The 17,301-nt window shown below is 38.5% G+C and overlaps 1 protein-coding gene and 1 pseudogene across 6 annotated transcripts in view; both read right to left on the reverse strand.

Annotated features, from left to right (window-relative positions):
* LOC107668670 (dynamin-2-like) overlaps positions 1 to 6,476 on the reverse strand; it is a 26,554-nt pseudogene extending 20,078 nt beyond the window's left edge.
* A 3,634-nt stretch (positions 6,477 to 10,110) lies between these two features.
* The window catches only part of LOC107668678 (zinc finger protein 501-like), a 24,467-nt gene continuing 17,276 nt past the window's right edge, over positions 10,111 to 17,301 (reverse strand). Inside the window, exons 1-4 of one of the 6 annotated variants that reach the window (XM_016460636.1) lie at positions 16,159 to 16,515; positions 14,865 to 15,032; positions 14,397 to 14,748; positions 10,121 to 11,690 (exon numbers count right to left, since the gene is read on the reverse strand). In XM_016460636.1, the coding sequence (XP_016316122.1) occupies positions 10,669 to 11,690; positions 14,397 to 14,748; positions 14,865 to 15,032; positions 16,159 to 16,431 (1,815 nt within the window). In that variant the 5' untranslated portion in view covers positions 16,432 to 16,515 and the 3' untranslated portion in view covers positions 10,121 to 10,668. Of the gene's footprint in view, positions 11,691 to 14,396; positions 14,749 to 14,864; positions 15,033 to 15,427; positions 15,531 to 15,581; positions 15,671 to 16,158; positions 16,516 to 17,301 lie in introns of those variants that run through there. The other 5 variants (XM_016460641.1, XM_016460640.1, XM_016460638.1 and 2 more) reach the window with 5 other exon arrangements.

Genomic DNA, 17,301 nt, shown 5'->3' on the forward strand with positions numbered 1-17,301 from the left:
AGAGAGAGAGAGAGAGAGAGAGAGAGAGAGAGAGAGAGAGAGTACAAACATCTGTAGTCTTCCTTCACGTTTGGCCTCTCATGAGACAGCTGCTGCTTGTTGGTCTGAGTTACCGTTGGGCGAGTAAACGCGCAGGTTGATGGGCACCGGAGAGATTCCCTTATTAGAGCCGGTGATTCGGTCCGTCTCGGCCTCGATCTCCAGACGAACCTCGTCAAAGTCCACAAACTTACGGCTCTTACAGTGCAGGAACTCCGCATATTCTAGAGACAGACAGAGAGGGACTGTTTCAGAATCATTCACGTACCATATAAGAGTTCTTATTCATATTTTCGCATTCATTTTATTTTTTAAAGTTTTAGTAATTGTGAGGCATTTTTTTATTTCAGATTATCTTATTTATTTTATTACTTCATCTTAAAAAAAAAAAAACTAAAATGTTTTATTTTTATTCAGTTCCAAATCCAAGACGAAAAAAATATGCGATGACGAATTTGCATATAAGTCAACACAAATGCATATTTTGCTCAATTAAAAAAAGTCTCAATTTTGTTTGGATAAAAACAACTATTTCAAATCATATTTTTATAATTAACTAATTTTTAAATAATTCGTCTCAATGCACTTTTCAAATGTTTGACAGACCTACATTTACTGTGCTCTTTATAGTTTTTTATTAATATTTTAAATTAGCTTTTGTATTTATATTTTCTTTTCATTTCAATTTGATGTTTTAGTAATTTTTTGTGTTTTGTTTTTGTGTCCTTTTAATATTAGTATTTTTAATACAGGCATTATTAGTTTTTGTTATTTTCTTAAGGTAAAATTAAATAAAAAAATGTGTTTAGGGTTTTCTATTTAGTTAAGACTTGTTTTATTTCATGTAACAATTTTATTTTTAGTTTTTTATGGTTAAGTTTATTAACTATAATAACCCTGCTGTGCTCAGAAGTCCAAAGGACCGATAAATATTTTGCTTCAGTAGTTATAAATCACTTTTCTATACAAATATGTTTACTATTACAATATTGTGAATCTTTTATCAGCCCCTCCAAATGCCAGTTACTAAACCTTGAATTATATATATTTAACCTTCAAAGCTCTATGGATGGCATCCGAAGCATGTGGTGAATAACCACAGGTAATCACTTGCACTCACCGCTCAGTTTGAACACGCCTTCAAGAGGGAGAGATCAGAGGTTAAGAAGCAGGTAAATAATGTGTGTTTACCTGCTTTATTGTTGACTAGCTGCAGAATCAGAGGCCTGCGAGTGACGATGCCCGATCCTCTTGGCAGAAAGTCCCTGAACGACAGACACACAGAGACATTTTCACTGCATGAACATTTCTAACGTTTCATACAGTATGTGAAAATATCAGCTTTTTGCTCGCTTGTGAATTAATGCCACGCCAGCTACTTTAATGCAAGAAAAATACAAGAAATACATGAAATACAATAAAATGTACAGCAGACACCCAATACAGTACATCGGGCAGGACATCCAAACGCTCGACTATCATTCATCGACCTAAAATATGGCTTATCATCTGAAATATGTAAGTAGCCTATTAGCAACTTTACATGGCCGCTCAATCTAATGTTAACCTAGAGAAATGTGCGCTGTTCAAGTGTTTGTGTGGAGTGTGAAAGCTGAACAGTAGCTCACAGCAGGACAGATGGAGGCGCCGGTGCACTCACTTGCTCTTAAAATACTCCGTAATTTTTGGTCATACAGATAGGCCTAAATGTAATACATCTTTCAAATCTGTAAAGACTCTCCGTTTATTTGTGTGAGCACAATACCGCGCTTATGTGAAAGCAAACAGGATGCGCTTTCTGCCGTCTCGGTCTCTGTGAACTATATACTCCGTGTATATCTTTGCCTTACAGACGTTAAAAATATATCTATATCTATTTAAATGGAAAACAAACTGTCAGATTATGTAATCTGTGTGAAACATGCACACAGGCGCATCACTACTGCGGAGATGACGAGGCGGTGTCGCCGACTTTATCTCTGAAGCTGAAAACAAAGAAAGCACTAGTTTATCAAATTATTATAATGTTAATGCAGTCTCCTTACTGTTTTTCACTGACACATTCATAATCATTACTTCTGCCGGCACGCTGTGGCAAGCTTTATGCGTGTGCTTGAGCGCTTATTAGGCTATGAAGGCAATTAAAGGCTCATTATAATGATTTTCACTCCCAAAAACGGTATACTACCATAAAATTAATGTCCAATACATGTAATGTCCAATACAGTTTTTCACCGTATATAGTAGGGGAATTTACCGTTAACCATTTAACAGGTTTTTACTGTAGCATTTTTACAGTCTTTTACCATTAAATTCACGGTCATTTTTTACAGTGCAGTTATTCAGTTCAGCTCAGTTAAGTGCTGTTTGGGTGGGCGGATGCTATTTGCGAAACTTGTACTGATGATTTGTGAATAGAGTAGAGCTCTTTGGAAACACGATTCTGGCTAATGGTGACCAGACCAGTCTCACATTTCCACAAACCTCACTGCAAGTGAACGTACAAACATCAATGATGCCCACTGATGTTATAATTATTTGTCTGATTTGCTGTGTCTCACTGCAGTGAGAAGCAGGTGTAAAACATTGACCCAAATGAATCCAAACAGGATGATTCAGCTGCACTGACTTCATACTTTCAGATGCAGAAAGCAGAAATACTTATTTGGTTAAGAGATGTAATATGGTGCTAGATATGGATCAAGTTCTGGAATCATGGCTGTAATGCTTTGTGTTTAGTTTGTAAAGGTCAGACAACAACAGAAGACATTAGGGAAATAATAATAAGACAAACTTGTGTTAGATTCAACATCTAACATCCCTTGTTTAGTGTTTAGTTCCCACAAGTTCTCGGTACTAAAGATGGCTAAACAGGGAAGAGCAGTCAGGTCACTTATATATTATAGTTGCTATGTAAATGCAAATTGTTGCAATGACAAAGGATGTTTTTATGATGTATTTTATCACTGTGTAAGACAATAGCAGTTAAAAATTGAGACATTTAAAAAAGATATATCAGATATAGATATCAGATCTGGTTACTTATGCAAGCCCGTTTCTGCTTCAAAGTAATAATAATACTAATAATAATAATAAATAGTTTTATGTCTCACAATTTCAACTTTAAATATAACAGTTGTGACTTTATATCTCCCAATGTCACTTATTTTATTATTTCCTAAAATTGCAGACTATTTTTTTCATAATTATAACTTCATATCTCAAAATTTTTATTTCTCATAATTTCCATTTAATTTCTCTGGATTATGACTATATCTTACAATTGTGAGTATTTCTCATTAATACTTGAAACTACTTTTCATAAATGTGACGTCTTTCGTGAAACTCTAGATGACTGATGGGTGCTTAATGTAACTGATGATATTCACAGCGTTAAACAACTTGGCACAAGCTGATTGGTTCATATTGCATACGCAGCCAATGAGCTTACTGCTTTACATTTAAATTGCTCGTTAGCATTCACTTGAGCATCTTGCAGTGCACTTTCAGAGTTCCTCTGAAACCCTCCACCTTCCCCAGCTCCACCTGTATAGATCTGCTACGGGTTATTTTATATCTATAGCAAGATATCTATTGCGCCAATACCAAATACATTAACATTGTCATATCTAAGGCTGCTCCCTAATAGTCGACTAACCGTTAGTCCACGAGAAGAGGCTTGGTCGACCAAAATTTTATTAGTCGCAGAAAAAATAATTCCACACGAAGTGCATGGCGAAGTCACGCAGTCCGTGACGGACAGATCGTTAACGGCTGGTCTATGTGGTGATACATCGGGCTGGACATTCAAACGCTCACCTATCATTTCATCCTAAAGATGTATGTAGTAGCAACTTTACATGACCACTCAATAAAATGTGCACTCAAATTAACAGTAGCGCTCACTGCATGACAGATGGAGGCGCCGGTGTGGTCACTTGCTCGTCATTTTTGGTCATACAGATAAAGGTAATACATTTTTTGAATCTATACAAAGACTCTAAATTTATTTGTGTGCACTCACAATAACAACGAAACGTTGTGCTTTTCTAAAATAATGAAAGCAAACAGGATGCGCTTTCTGCCGTCTCGGTCTCTGTGAACTATATACTCCGTGTATATCTTTGCCTTACAGACGTTAAAAATATATCTATATCTATTTAAATGGAAAACAAACTGTCAGATTATGTAATCCGTGTGAAACATGCACACAGGCGCATCACTACTGCGGAGATGACGAGGCGGTGTCGCCGACTTTATCTCTGAAGCTGAAAACAAAGAAAGCACTATCCTTAGTCGAGGACAGCCCTAATATATATATATATATATATAAATGTATATGTGTGTGTGTGTTGCTCTTCCTGTAGCTTTAGCAAGAAACCTGAAGATGTCAAGTCAGCACATGCTGAGATCTCCATCTCGGTTACATGAGGTCTGTTCAGAGAGAATCGCTCAGAAACAAAAAACACTCTCATTTGAGCCTCTGGAGAATAAAGGAAGCAGTTATTTCCCCCATAAACTGGGTCAAGTTATGACTCATTCATGGGGCTTTTGGAGTTTGGCATATGGGTCACCAGTGTATTACAAGTAATACAAGTTATGTAATCACATTACTTTTTAAAAGTAACTAGTAAAGTAAACCATTACTTTTCAATTTACAAGAAAGTCTGTTAATTTTTCAAATAAGTTACGCCAATTACTTTGTGTGAACATGATGTTACTGTATCTCTAGACTTCACCTGTATTCACCAAAAAAATTACTTTTAGTTTTTACATTAAAAACAAACAAGCAAGACCAGACGAGAAAATTTTAGCAAAAGTAACACAACACATTACTTTCCATAAAAAGTAACTAAGACTCACATTAAAAAATATAGTAATTTATAGTAAATACTATGGTGTTTTTGAACCATACTATAGTAAAGCACTTGAATTAATTTGTTGTGGTAACTCTATAGTTGCTGTGGTAATATAACAACTATAGTAATATAAATAAATTACTTTACCCAATACTATACTAAGTTTTCTACAACTATAGGGTATATTATACCACAATACACTACAGTTTACTGGAGTAAAAACTAAAGCATACTACAATACTTATTACAGTTTATCAGTTTACTATAGTTAATACTACAGTATGCTGTAAATACTATAATATATACAGTATAATACACTTTACTATAGTATGGTTCAAAAACACTATAGTATTTACTATAAATTACTATTTATTTTTTCAGACCCAATCAGCTACTTTCAGATAGTAACGCGATATTGTAACGCAATACTTTTTAAAGTAACGTTCCCCAACAACTGGTGGTCACTGCGCAGCTGTATGAAAAACTAAATCTGCATTAATTTGCGTTGCCTAGAAAAACAGGTTTGTAAGGACATGAAAGTGCATAAATAGCCATCTAATGTTGCTTTTTGAGCGCACTATGCCTTTAAGAACACGTCAACACTTCAGCAGACGGTTAATGTTTGACCAGCAGTGACTTTCTGATCATATGGCGAACGCTTTCAAATTCATCTACACACAAGTAAACTTGAATTAACAATTTGAAAGAACTTAAATAATTAGAAATCGAGCACTAGACGTGTTCCACTAGTGTGGCTTTGTTAAGAGAGCCGCTGTGACCTGCCCACGAAGTTCTCCAGCACCGAGCTCTTGCCGGCGCTCTGGCCGCCCACCACCGCGATCTGCGGCAGCTCCAGGTGACAGCTCTGGCCGATGCAGCTGAACGCGTCCTGCAGCTTATTAATGAGGGGGATCAGCTCCTCCATCCCGCGGTTCCCCATCACCAGCTTCTCTCAGACGCTACAAACCCCGGAGAAACTCCACCGATCACTTCATCACGCGCTTAAAAACGCGTCGGCCCAAAATAAAGCGTCTGAACGCAAATAAAACGACCCAAGAAATCAGACTCCAGTTGTCAGAAACAGTGAGAGAAAAACTCGGGGAGAAAGTTTTCTCATCCGGTCAGCAGACCATCATAAACTTCTGAAGAACGACCCTTGTCTGCAAACCGCGCGTTTCTATTGGCCACTGCTGATGTCTGTCAAGTTCAACGAGAGCGGCATTGGCGGACAGCGGGTGATCGTAGGAAAATGGGCGGGGCGATAGATACAATTATTAGTTTAAACCGTTTTCCGTTACATATATGAAATACAAGTCCCTTTCGATTCCTGTAGTCTTTTGGTAATACTTAAGAGCCAATATATAAAATTGTACGTATGTGTATAATTTACGTGAGTTTAGGAAATTGTTGGTGTTAAAGTTGGTCAAGCGCGCTGTAATGAAAATGAAAATCACTTGAAATGTCCGGGTCACATTACGCCCACCATCAAAAGAAAAATTATATATAGGCTATATTGCTAAAGAAAGTCTAATTTAAGACCATTTAGATGCTTCTTGGCAATAACCGCCTTTCTGGAGCCCCGCCTAAAAATCCGTTATTGACCGTTTCTTCTGATATTGTCTGTTACCAACACTATCAGATTGTCTTTTGCTCTTCTAATATAAGTCTGTTTAAAGTGCGATGTTTTAGTATTATCAGAATTCAAATATGCAGGACATGTAGGGTATATGGGGGCAATTTGATTTGAACAAAAAAAAAAAAAGTTCCTATAATGGCTTCATTTACTTACAACATGATATTCTTGACCGATTTCGTAAGAAGCATCCAATCATCTACAGCTTCTCCACAACAGGACAATTGTGAGTACAATATTTATGCAAAAGTTCTACTTATTTAATAGTTCTATTTACAAACTGGTCATTTTGAGTACATCAGACTTTTAGATGATTAGTCCACATTTTTATTCTGTAATTGAAAAAAAGAAAGAAAAAAATCCAACGTATATGAGGAAAATCTCACTTATGACATTAAATCAAAATTGACATAAGTTGAAATTCTAACAAAACTGCAAAAGTTCAGTTTTGACCTAGAAAGTCCTAATTTTTTACTTTATTTCTCATTATCGTTATTGTGTGTGTACACATTATTTTTTCTTGTTTTGCAAAAATTGACATATAAATGAGGAAATGATGAAAGCAACTGCAGAAATAAAGGCTTTACTCCGTTGAAAAAAACAGCATATGCTGGTTAGGTATGTTTTGAAGCTGGGATGCTGGTATGAGCTGGTTTAAGCTGGTCTATAGCTGGTCATGTGCTGGTCCTAAACTGGTCCGACCAGCTTAAGACCAGCACATGACCATCTAAGGGCCAGTTTAAACCAGCATCCCAGCTTCAAAACATACCTAACCAGCATACGCTGGTTTTTTCAACGGGGTATTGACAGACCAAGACATGAAAAGTCACTCTGATGATTCTGGAGCAGTTTGTTCTTTAGCGTGTTTGTTCTGGTGGGTCTGAAAACTACCTAAATAAGCGAATCTCTCGCCGCAGATGGAGCAGGAGTAAGGCCTCGTGCACACCGGGACGATTATCGCACGCGCTTATCGCCAGCGTTGTTCGAGACGTTTTTCAACGCATCTTTGTGTTCATACCAAAGCGATTTTCGCTGGCGATGAGCCGAGTGAACGTGCAAATTCACTCCCTGACATTAGATGGCGCTTAATGAAAAACAGAAATACCCCGGGACACATCGAATCCTATTTGATCTGCAATTCCTCTCCATAACAACTCCCTCTTATCGAGATTTTTGTAGTCGCTGTCGCATTTGTCATAAAGCCCTGTGTTCAGACACCAATGAAACCAGCAGCTCTACATTCATCTTGCCTCGATGCATCTTCTTGGTCTACTTACTTCCTCTTCGTCGTTAGGTATCAATGTGTGCTCGGCAAGACCGTTTTGTGCTTGAGCGCCACCAAGTTGTGTTTTACTGTAACTTCAGCAGCTCCAGACACATGAACAAAAACGCCAATCACCTTGGTCGGCCAGTTTTTAATGCGGCGTGTCAAACCAAAAAAAAAAACTAGCCTGAGGTGTATTTTTAAAAAATGACGCTTTTACACCTGGCGTTTTGCACGTCAGTGCCCACACTCACATTGGCGCCCCTTGTTTGGTCACTAAGCGTTAAACATCGGCGATAATTGTCCCGGAGTGCACAAGCCTTAAGGTTTCTCTCCTGTATGAACTCGCTGATGGACCTTGAGGACATCTGATCGAGCAAACCATTCTGTGAACGTGAGGACATGTTCTTTGTGAAGACCAAAGGTCAAAAGGGTTTAGAAGGAATCCTGTGGAATGAGGACTGATTTTCCTCATGTGATGGTCATGATATGCTGTGTCTTTGACCATTAATCTTGGTTACTTGCCCCAAATTTGACAAACTCCTTCCTGAGTTGGAACTATCAATAAGTGTTCTTTTTTTAATGCGGTGAGCTGCTCAAAGCTGCTAGTTCTTTAGAAAAGTCCTGTCCTTTTCTTTTATATCAGTGAGTGTGAGCCAAAGGTGGCGCTCAACTGACACCATACCTGCCATGGACCTACCCACTGCACGAGCCGTATGTTTGGTAGCTCTAAGCGCCAAATCCGTAGCTCGCCTGAGCACTTTAACAGCCTTTGAGGTCAGGCCTTCTCCCTCATCCAGCTCCTTGAGCACATCCACTTGATAAGCCTGAAGCACGCCCATAGAGTGAAGCATAGCCGCGGACTGCCCAGTAGCCATGTAAGATTTGACGACTAAAGCAGAAGTAACCCTACACGGCTTGGACGGCAACAGGGGCGTGACTTCCATTATGGAGCGGAGTTTGGCGCGAGATGTGCCGCAAGAGTCTCCTCTACGGTCGGCATCGCCACATAACCGTGTTCTGCCATTTTAGAAATAGTGGCGAAATCAGCAGCAGCAGGATTAGTGATACGGGCCGAAAAAGGTTGTTTCCAAGACCTCGAAATCTCATGGTGGAGGTCTTGGAAGAAAGGGAGAGGCCTACGGGGTTGGGATGGAGTGCGGCTAGTCAAGAAATGAGAGGATGATTGTAGGAAAATGGGTAGGACACTACAACAATGACAGACATAATAATTACTTTGACCTGTTTTCATTACAATTAAGCAATTCTTAAGTACATAGAACTGTATGTGTCTGAGGTAATTTACGTGAGTTTAAGAAATTGCTGGTGTTAAAGCTGCTAGTCAAGCTAATTTAGTGACTCGCAAAAAAAAAAATATCTGGGGCATATTTCACCCAAAATTAAACCAAAAATTATATATAGTGATATATAAAGCCTAATTTAAGACCATTTAGAAGCATTGTGACAATAACTGACCCTTTCTGAAGCCCCACCTTAAATCCGTTTTTGACCGTTACTCTAACAGCAACTGTCTGTTACCATTACAGACGATCTTTTGCTCTTCTATGTTTAAGCCTGTTTTAAAATATTTAGGTATAATATATAGTATTTGAATAGAACATGGGGGAAATTTAATCAAAGTTGTCACATGCCAAAAAAAAAACAAAAAAACTTAATGGTCCTAAATATTGGCTTTATTTACTTTTACAGCATGGACATTCTTGGCATATTTCATGATGAACAGCTGTACTGGAAGGAAGATATTCATTGTTTGGAGCATATGCAACAATTAATGCCATGACTTTGAATTTAAGACTTTCTTCTGTGATATGCATGCTGATATTCTCCACATCAGGACAATTGTGTGTCCAATATGTATACGATAATAGTTCTAGTAATTACACGGCTCTGTGGAGTGCTTGATTCTGATTGGTCAGTCACCACATTCCAAGGTGCGTTATTCCCTGATAACAACCGGCAAACGCTAACAATACAGCCTCATCCGGGTAACTGCAGTTGGCGCTATGCACTTGCTAGAAACAGTTTTTTTCTTGGTGAAAGCTTTGCGTTTGGTGAGCTAATAAGATATTAAAACTCAATGAAATATGTGTACAATTATGTCATTCTGGTATTGCGTTTCATACAAATGCAGCTGCTGCCATTTTGCGACGGTAGTTGTGTACACTGTAATGGATTATATGATATCTAACAAACTAGTAAGATTTTAAAACAGTTTCATATTAAATCAGTATCTTTTATCTCCTTAATTTTGTGGTGAAATGTTGTGTAATAAGTGATATGACTGCAACGGTATCCCTTAAATGTCCGTCTAGTTTGAACTTGCCGCTTGCTAGCAACAGCTTTTTTCATGAAAGCTTTGCGTTTAAATATTTCAACTTAGAACAATGCTTTGTGTCTAAAGTTTAATTATTTTTTATTTTTTTGGAAAGCAGCCATGTAATAAGCGGGATAATGTACATCCACCGGTTATCGCAAAATAAAGCCCTTCAGTCTTATACAACATCCTTTCGGGCTTTATTCTGGGATAACAACTGGCTGGATGTACATTATCCCTTATTTATTGAGCAGTCATCATGCCCAACATTCACGCCAAATTTTTTGCGTGCAGTGTGAAAAGGCCTTAATACTGTATAAACAGTGAAATCACTCAGTAATGCTGGACGAAGTATCCACACTAATAACGCTGCTCAGAAAACCAATTCAACTGTTGCATAATATATGTCTCATGTTTTAAATTGAAATCATCATGTGTATGATGTTACTGTTATACGTCACATTATACATCACAGGGCATGCACGATGAAAGCAACTGCCGAAATGAAGCCTTTATTGACCGACCAAGACATGAAAAGTCACTCTGATGATTCTGGAGCAATTTGTTCTTTAGCGTGTTTGTTCTGGTGGGTCTGAAAACTACCTAAATAAGCGAATCTCTCGCCGCAGATGGAGCAGGAGTAAGGTTTCTCTCCTGTATGAACTCGCTGATGGACCTTAAGAATGTCTGATCGAGCAAACGTCTTGTCACACTGTGAGCATTTGAACGGTCTTTCTCCGGTATGAATCCTCTTGTGGTTTTGTAATGTAATGTGTTTACCAAAACTCTTCCCACAGACGCTGCAGTGATACGGTTTTTCTCCAGTGTGGACTCTCTTATGAAGTCCAAAATGAACTGGACTAGCAAAGCTCTTCCCGCAGTAGGAGCACAGATATGGTTTCTCTCCGGTGTGAGTCCTCTCATGATAGTTCAGGTAGGATTTGTGAAGGAATCGTTTGTCACAGTATTTGCACTGAAACGGTTTCTCACCTGAGTGCATTTTTTGGTGTGACTGTAGACTAAATAACTGCCTAAAGGCTTTCCCACATTCACTGCACTGGTACGGCCTCTCATTGGTGTGCAAACGCACATGTGTCTTCAGATGAGATCCATACATGAATCTTCTTTCGCAGTGAGGGCACTTGTACGGTCTTTCTCCCGTGTGGATTCGCTTATGAACAACAAGATTTCCTTTGGTGCTGAAATACTTGTCACAGTCGCTGCAGTGGAAAGACTTTTCGTTGTGTGTCTTTATATGAGCTTTCATATTATGAGCAATGGTGAAAAAATCCTTCCCGCACTGTTCACAGTGAAAGTCCTCCTTCCTGCTGTGCTCTTTTGAATGAAGTCTCCTCTCTTCTGCGGTAGGAAAGCTGGTGTTGCATAACTTGCAGCTGAAGTCTTTCTGTTCTGTGTGTGTTCTCTCGTGTCTCGCTAAATGACCCTCTGAACTCAGTGTTTTTCCACAGGTGGCGCAGGAGAAACTCTTGGTCTGAAGCTGCTCTTTTGAGGTTGAGACAGTTTCTTTATCTCCATCAGAGGATGAACCACAACTCACATCTGAAAGGAACAAAACTTTAATAAAACAACCTTAAAATGTAGTTGAATAGAGTTAGACAACATCCATGTAATTTATTAACAAAATATGCGTCCGGGTCAAATCGACACTAATAAAATGCAACTGTTGTTTTCCACATCTTGGTGTGTCATAAATGCTCCACACAAAAGCATACGTCTGCATGATGCTTTGTTATTTTTACAATTAATTCATGAATAATTATTATTATGCGAATAAATAATTGTCACAATATACCACAACCCCAAATTAGATAAAGTTGGGACAACAAGAACCTGTGATTTGTTAATTTTCTTAAATTCTCATTTAATTGACAAAAGTACAAAGAAAAGATCTCCAATGGTTTCACATGTTTTGTAAATATAAACAAATTTAGATTTTGATGGACAGGAAAAGGAAAGGACAGGATGTGACGTGTGGCCAAGTATGGTGTCCCATACTCTGCATTTCACCCATCCAAGTGCACACACACACCGTGAACACACACCTGGAGCAGTGGGCAGATGTTTTTGCTGCGGCGCCCGGGGAGCAATTGGGGGTTCGTTCTTGCTCAAGGGTCTCACTTCAGTCATGGTATTGAGGGTGGAAGAGAGCGCTGGTCATTCACTCCCCCCACCATCAATTCCTGCCGGACCTGAGACTCGAACCCGCAACCTTTGTGTTACAAGTCTCTCACCATTAGGCCACGACTGCCCAACACACTCCAAAAAGTTGGGACAGAGGCAAAATAAAAGTGAAAGGTTATAAAATATCAAAATTAATGTCAGTCACACTGATGTTGACTCAAAGTTCCAACACTAGGGGTACCTATGCCTTTTTGGGATCTCTTTTGACCAGGTCTCTCTGGAAGAAGAGATTGTAATTATCTCAATGAGACATTGCTGGCTAAATAAAGGAAGTAATAATAATAACAACCATATATTAAGTGCCACAACTGTTTGAACTGCATTACGAGTCCACTGTGGTGCAGATTCAAATGCACCTCTCATCCTCGTAACCTTCCAATGCCCAGGAAGGAAGACCACCTTGTCCTTCAACCTGGGACAGTTGCCACATAATGTCAGAGGTCATATCAGCCAGAAGCCTGTTCCTCTGCTTAAAAACATTAATAAAAATTAAACACTTGGTGAACCTGGTTGTGAACATTCACTTCCTCTAGTGTGAAAAGATCACTACGGAGACCACATCCTGATTGAAAGGGAGGTGAGATGCATCCTATGGAATTGCTAAAGGAATCCAGAGGGAGATTCTCTGTTTGGAGACGGCCTTCCCCTTCTGCTGTCCTCCAAAGCAGACAAAAAGCTGTGCAGATGATCTGAAAATCTGTGTGCATTCCAAATAGATGCGCAGGGCTCACAGTGGGCACAACAGAGACAGGGTTGGGTCTCCCTCGACAGAAGGGAGAGCCTGCAGGGTCACCACTTGGTCCCTAAAGGAGTAGTGGGATCCTTGGGCACAAATCCAGGTCAGGGTCTCAGGACAACGCTAGAGTCTGCCAGCCCAATTTCTAGGCACGTTTGATTTCTGCAAATCAGCTTGGGCGAATGCAGAGACTTGATTTTTTTAATCGCAAGCACATACAATCGACCTGAGGGAAGACATATTTCACTATTGTAAGTTAATGTTGTTAAATAGAGAAACAAAATTATACATTTTAAAAATTTTGACTTCTAGTGTATTATTAAACTTGGACCTCATTATTGGAAAACAAATTCAAGCACCAAAAGCAGCCCACACTCTATATGTTCTCTTTCACTGGAAAAAAGCTCATTTTCATGCATTCATCGGCTACAATGCATTTCATGCATTCATAGGCTACATTCATATTGCTACATTGCAATAAAATTTGAGTTCAAATTTTTAATTGCCCTTGTTTAAACATTCTTTATTGATTGATGCTTCATATGGCAATGTTATGCCATAATGTATGTAATTTCACAGTATCCACCTCCTAAATTATTACACCTTTGTGCAGTCACAATTCCATGGTGGTAAAATTTACTCATGCCAGTGGTTTGTGTAACATTTTTTGTATGATGGATGTGGATTAAATTGAGGAATTCTCTTTGAAGAGAGCAGAAAGAAGACCTTTCAGTGGTGAGTGATATTTTATTCATTTTATTGGCCGGGCAGTTTCTGATTTGTAAGATTATGTAAATGATTTTTAGCCTATATATATGGGATTATGATGACGTGTGCATCGAGTTTATTTTTATTTACAAGGAAGGGGATGCGGGGGGGACCGCAAAGGCTTAACACTGGACACAGGGTTAAACATCCCTCTGTCCCAACTTTTTTGGAGTGTGTTGCAGCCATCAAAATCAAAATGAATTTATGTTTACAAAATACAATTCATTTGGTCAGTGAAAACTTTTTTCTATGTACTTTTGGCTTTTTTCAAAATGTACCATTTTTTTCTGATTTGGGGTTGTACAAAAAAAACATAATTTGATATTTGGCCAAATCAAGCAGCCCTAAGAACAAACACAGCAAACCTGGAGCTCTTTAAAAACACACATTTTTAATCCCAATCAATATTTTTTTTCCTGTAAATTGTTCAACCCTGCTAACATCATGTTCCCAAATATCTCAGAAAATCTGCACCATCAGTCAATATGAACCTGATCCTGCAGAGTGAAATTCAAGTGTCATAAAAAAACAACAAAAGGTCATAAAAGGAAGAAACAAACCTGGAGGAATGAAATCTTCGTCTTCATCATTCCCATCATCCTCCTCTTCCTCATCACTGTGTTGTTGTTCTTTCTCTGCGGTGGTTTCTTCTCCTCTGCTCTCTATCAGGTTCCTGCAGTCCACCAGTTTGACGGAGCACATCTTCAGCGGCGTCTGCAGCATCTGCTGTTCTCCAGCGTTACAGTCAGAGGTTTGATCAGTGGATTCATGATCCTGAGCGTCAGTATAACAGAGTAAAGTGAGGCTGAGCTCTGAGTCCTGTGTGTCTCTGGATCTCTGATCTCTGACGCTCCAGACTGAATCCTGAGCTTCTGTCCCATCAGTCACACGCACTGAAACCTGCTCCACATCCTGACAAACACAATCAGTAATACATCTAGTAAGAGTATGATTAAAAATAAGACATTAATTCACATAACAATCAGTCCATATTAGCAGCTAAAGATGAAATGAAGAGCTGCTCAAACCTCTCTGTTCAGTTTGTCTCCTCTTTCTCTCAGCTTTGCCTCCAGTGAAGCCACCTCTTTCTTCAGCTGACAGATTTCTGTGATGAAATCCTCAATATCCAGCATGGACAGATCAGTTCCTACTGATTTACAGCAGACCACATCCACCTGCGCTTTCATGCTCAACATCTGAACACAAACACACCATGATTATTAAAGATGCATTTATAATGAACTGATAAATCCATTTACATATGATTAGGTGTTTCCTCAGATTAATTTTTTTAAATATCACATATCTTAGTCTTTCATATATGATATCACTTTTACACAATAAATACTAAAAGAATATTTACAATAACTTTTTATGGTTTTCAACTGAATGTCTGGGATAATATGGTAAATCTAAACATAAAAAGCATTTGATAAAACGTTCCAAATACAAAACCTTTACATAAGGACACTTTTTAACTCTAGCTTTACCATGAAAAATTAACCTAGAGACAAACAGGTGCTCAATAAATCATTAAAATGTTATAAACGCGACTTTTGCTTTCTATCAGGAATACTATAATACAACAGACAAGCCACTTTTATAAAAAAAACATCCGTTCAGTTGCTGGATTTGATGTATTAAAACATAATACTCTGCTACAAAATAGCGAGATATGATAAAGTATATCAGACGGTCACAAAACCTAAAAAAAACACATCATGATGTAAAGTCACATAACCGACCTGAATCGCTTTAATCAAAATAAAAACTCTGCGCTACTTCCGACGCAGCAACATGACGCACTTCCGCCCCCTGCTGGACTGGAGCGCCAACGTAGCTGGATATGACTTCAATGCAACGGAGGCAGTGTTGCCAACTTGGCAATTTTGTTGCTAAATTTAGCAACTTTTCAGACTACCCTAGCAACTTTTTCTTCCAAAAGCACCATATATATTTTTGCTGAGATTTGATGTAGTGACACAATTTTGCGTCGTGATTACGTAATGACGTCATCGCGCAATGACATCACAACGTCATTTAGCAACTTTTAGCAACAAATCGCCCTTCCTTTAGCAACTTCCCCTGAAAACTAGTTGGCAACACTGAACAGAGGACGAACACAGTTTCTGCCAATCTTGCGTAGAGCACTGCATCCGAATACCCAGTGTGTTTGGAGGGGTTTTAAAATAAACAATGCACACATAATACACCGTGGCTGGGTAACTTTTGATGCACTATGTGTTCGTGTTGTTTACATTAAGTACATGCACTTGCGTGTCCATTTGCAACAATACAGACATTTGATTTTATTTTACTTACCGCCTGCGGGTTCGACTCATGACCGGGATCTTTTATTTCTGGGATCGCTGCATCTTTCATTTTCAAACGATCTGCAAACCCAGCGTCAAACTGGGCCTTGTTTGTAAAACATTCATCACTGAAATGACGGGAACAAACAAACACATGCGTGCAACGCCGTTGCTGCCCCGGGAAAACACACCGCATCCACTGCTCCCTTAACGCTGGGTTCTTTGGGAAGCTGAACAAGCTTATCTTTCCCTCGCAACCAAAAACACACTTTTTTGGTGACATTGTTGAAATCGTAATCTAGAAACAAGATGAGAAATCCTCCTGGAGCCAGTCCTGTGCTCTTGCTCTCTCTGTGTTTGATGTGTGCGCATGCGCTTCTGGGAGAAGTGCCCATACAAGGAGTCCCGCCCTTTATGACGTAATAGAGGGCCATACTGTAAAAAAACGTATTTTATTATTTATTTACTTTTTTGTTATTATAGATAATTTGTATCTTGATGGTTGTTTTATTTTTTGTATACTGTTTTTTTTATAGCATTAATAAAAAAACATTTCAAACTGGTTAAGCTGAGAAAAAAAGCAATAACAACCATATTTGTAATATTTTTCAAAAATAAAATTAAATATCTCCTAGGCAAGGCAAGTTTATTTATATAGCACATTTCATACACAATGGTAATTCAAAGTGCTTTACATAAAAGGAAGTAAAATTCAGACGAAATTCAGACTTCGCCATCAGACGAAGTCAAGATCACAAAAAATGATCATTAATATTCACGCAAAAGTATTTTCCCAGAACATGAGTTTTGCTATTTAGAACACAATTTAAAGCGGAATTGTCATGCGCCAAGCAGTCCTCGCTGTGATTAAAACAGTAAATCACATACCACAGGAAAATTGGTCGAAAGCAGCACATCCACATTTAAATACATATACAAATTTGGTCATTTCTGGATAATAATTTCATGAAATTTCAGTGCTTAACTTCATTATTCAGAGTGTCATATTTAATCTAAATGTGTATGTCAAATGTAAAACAGACTTTAAAATCATTCTGTTTGCTTCCTTATTTTGCTCATTCCAGTAAAAGAGTGCGTACGCATGGTCTAGAGTGTCCGTACAGTGCGCACATATTTACGCCTAGTTTATTTT

Source organism: Sinocyclocheilus anshuiensis, unplaced genomic scaffold (assembly GCF_001515605.1).
Source record: "Sinocyclocheilus anshuiensis isolate Anshui unplaced genomic scaffold, SAMN03320099.WGS_v1.1 scaffold156, whole genome shotgun sequence".
Lineage (NCBI taxonomy): Eukaryota > Metazoa > Chordata > Actinopteri > Cypriniformes > Cyprinidae > Sinocyclocheilus > Sinocyclocheilus anshuiensis.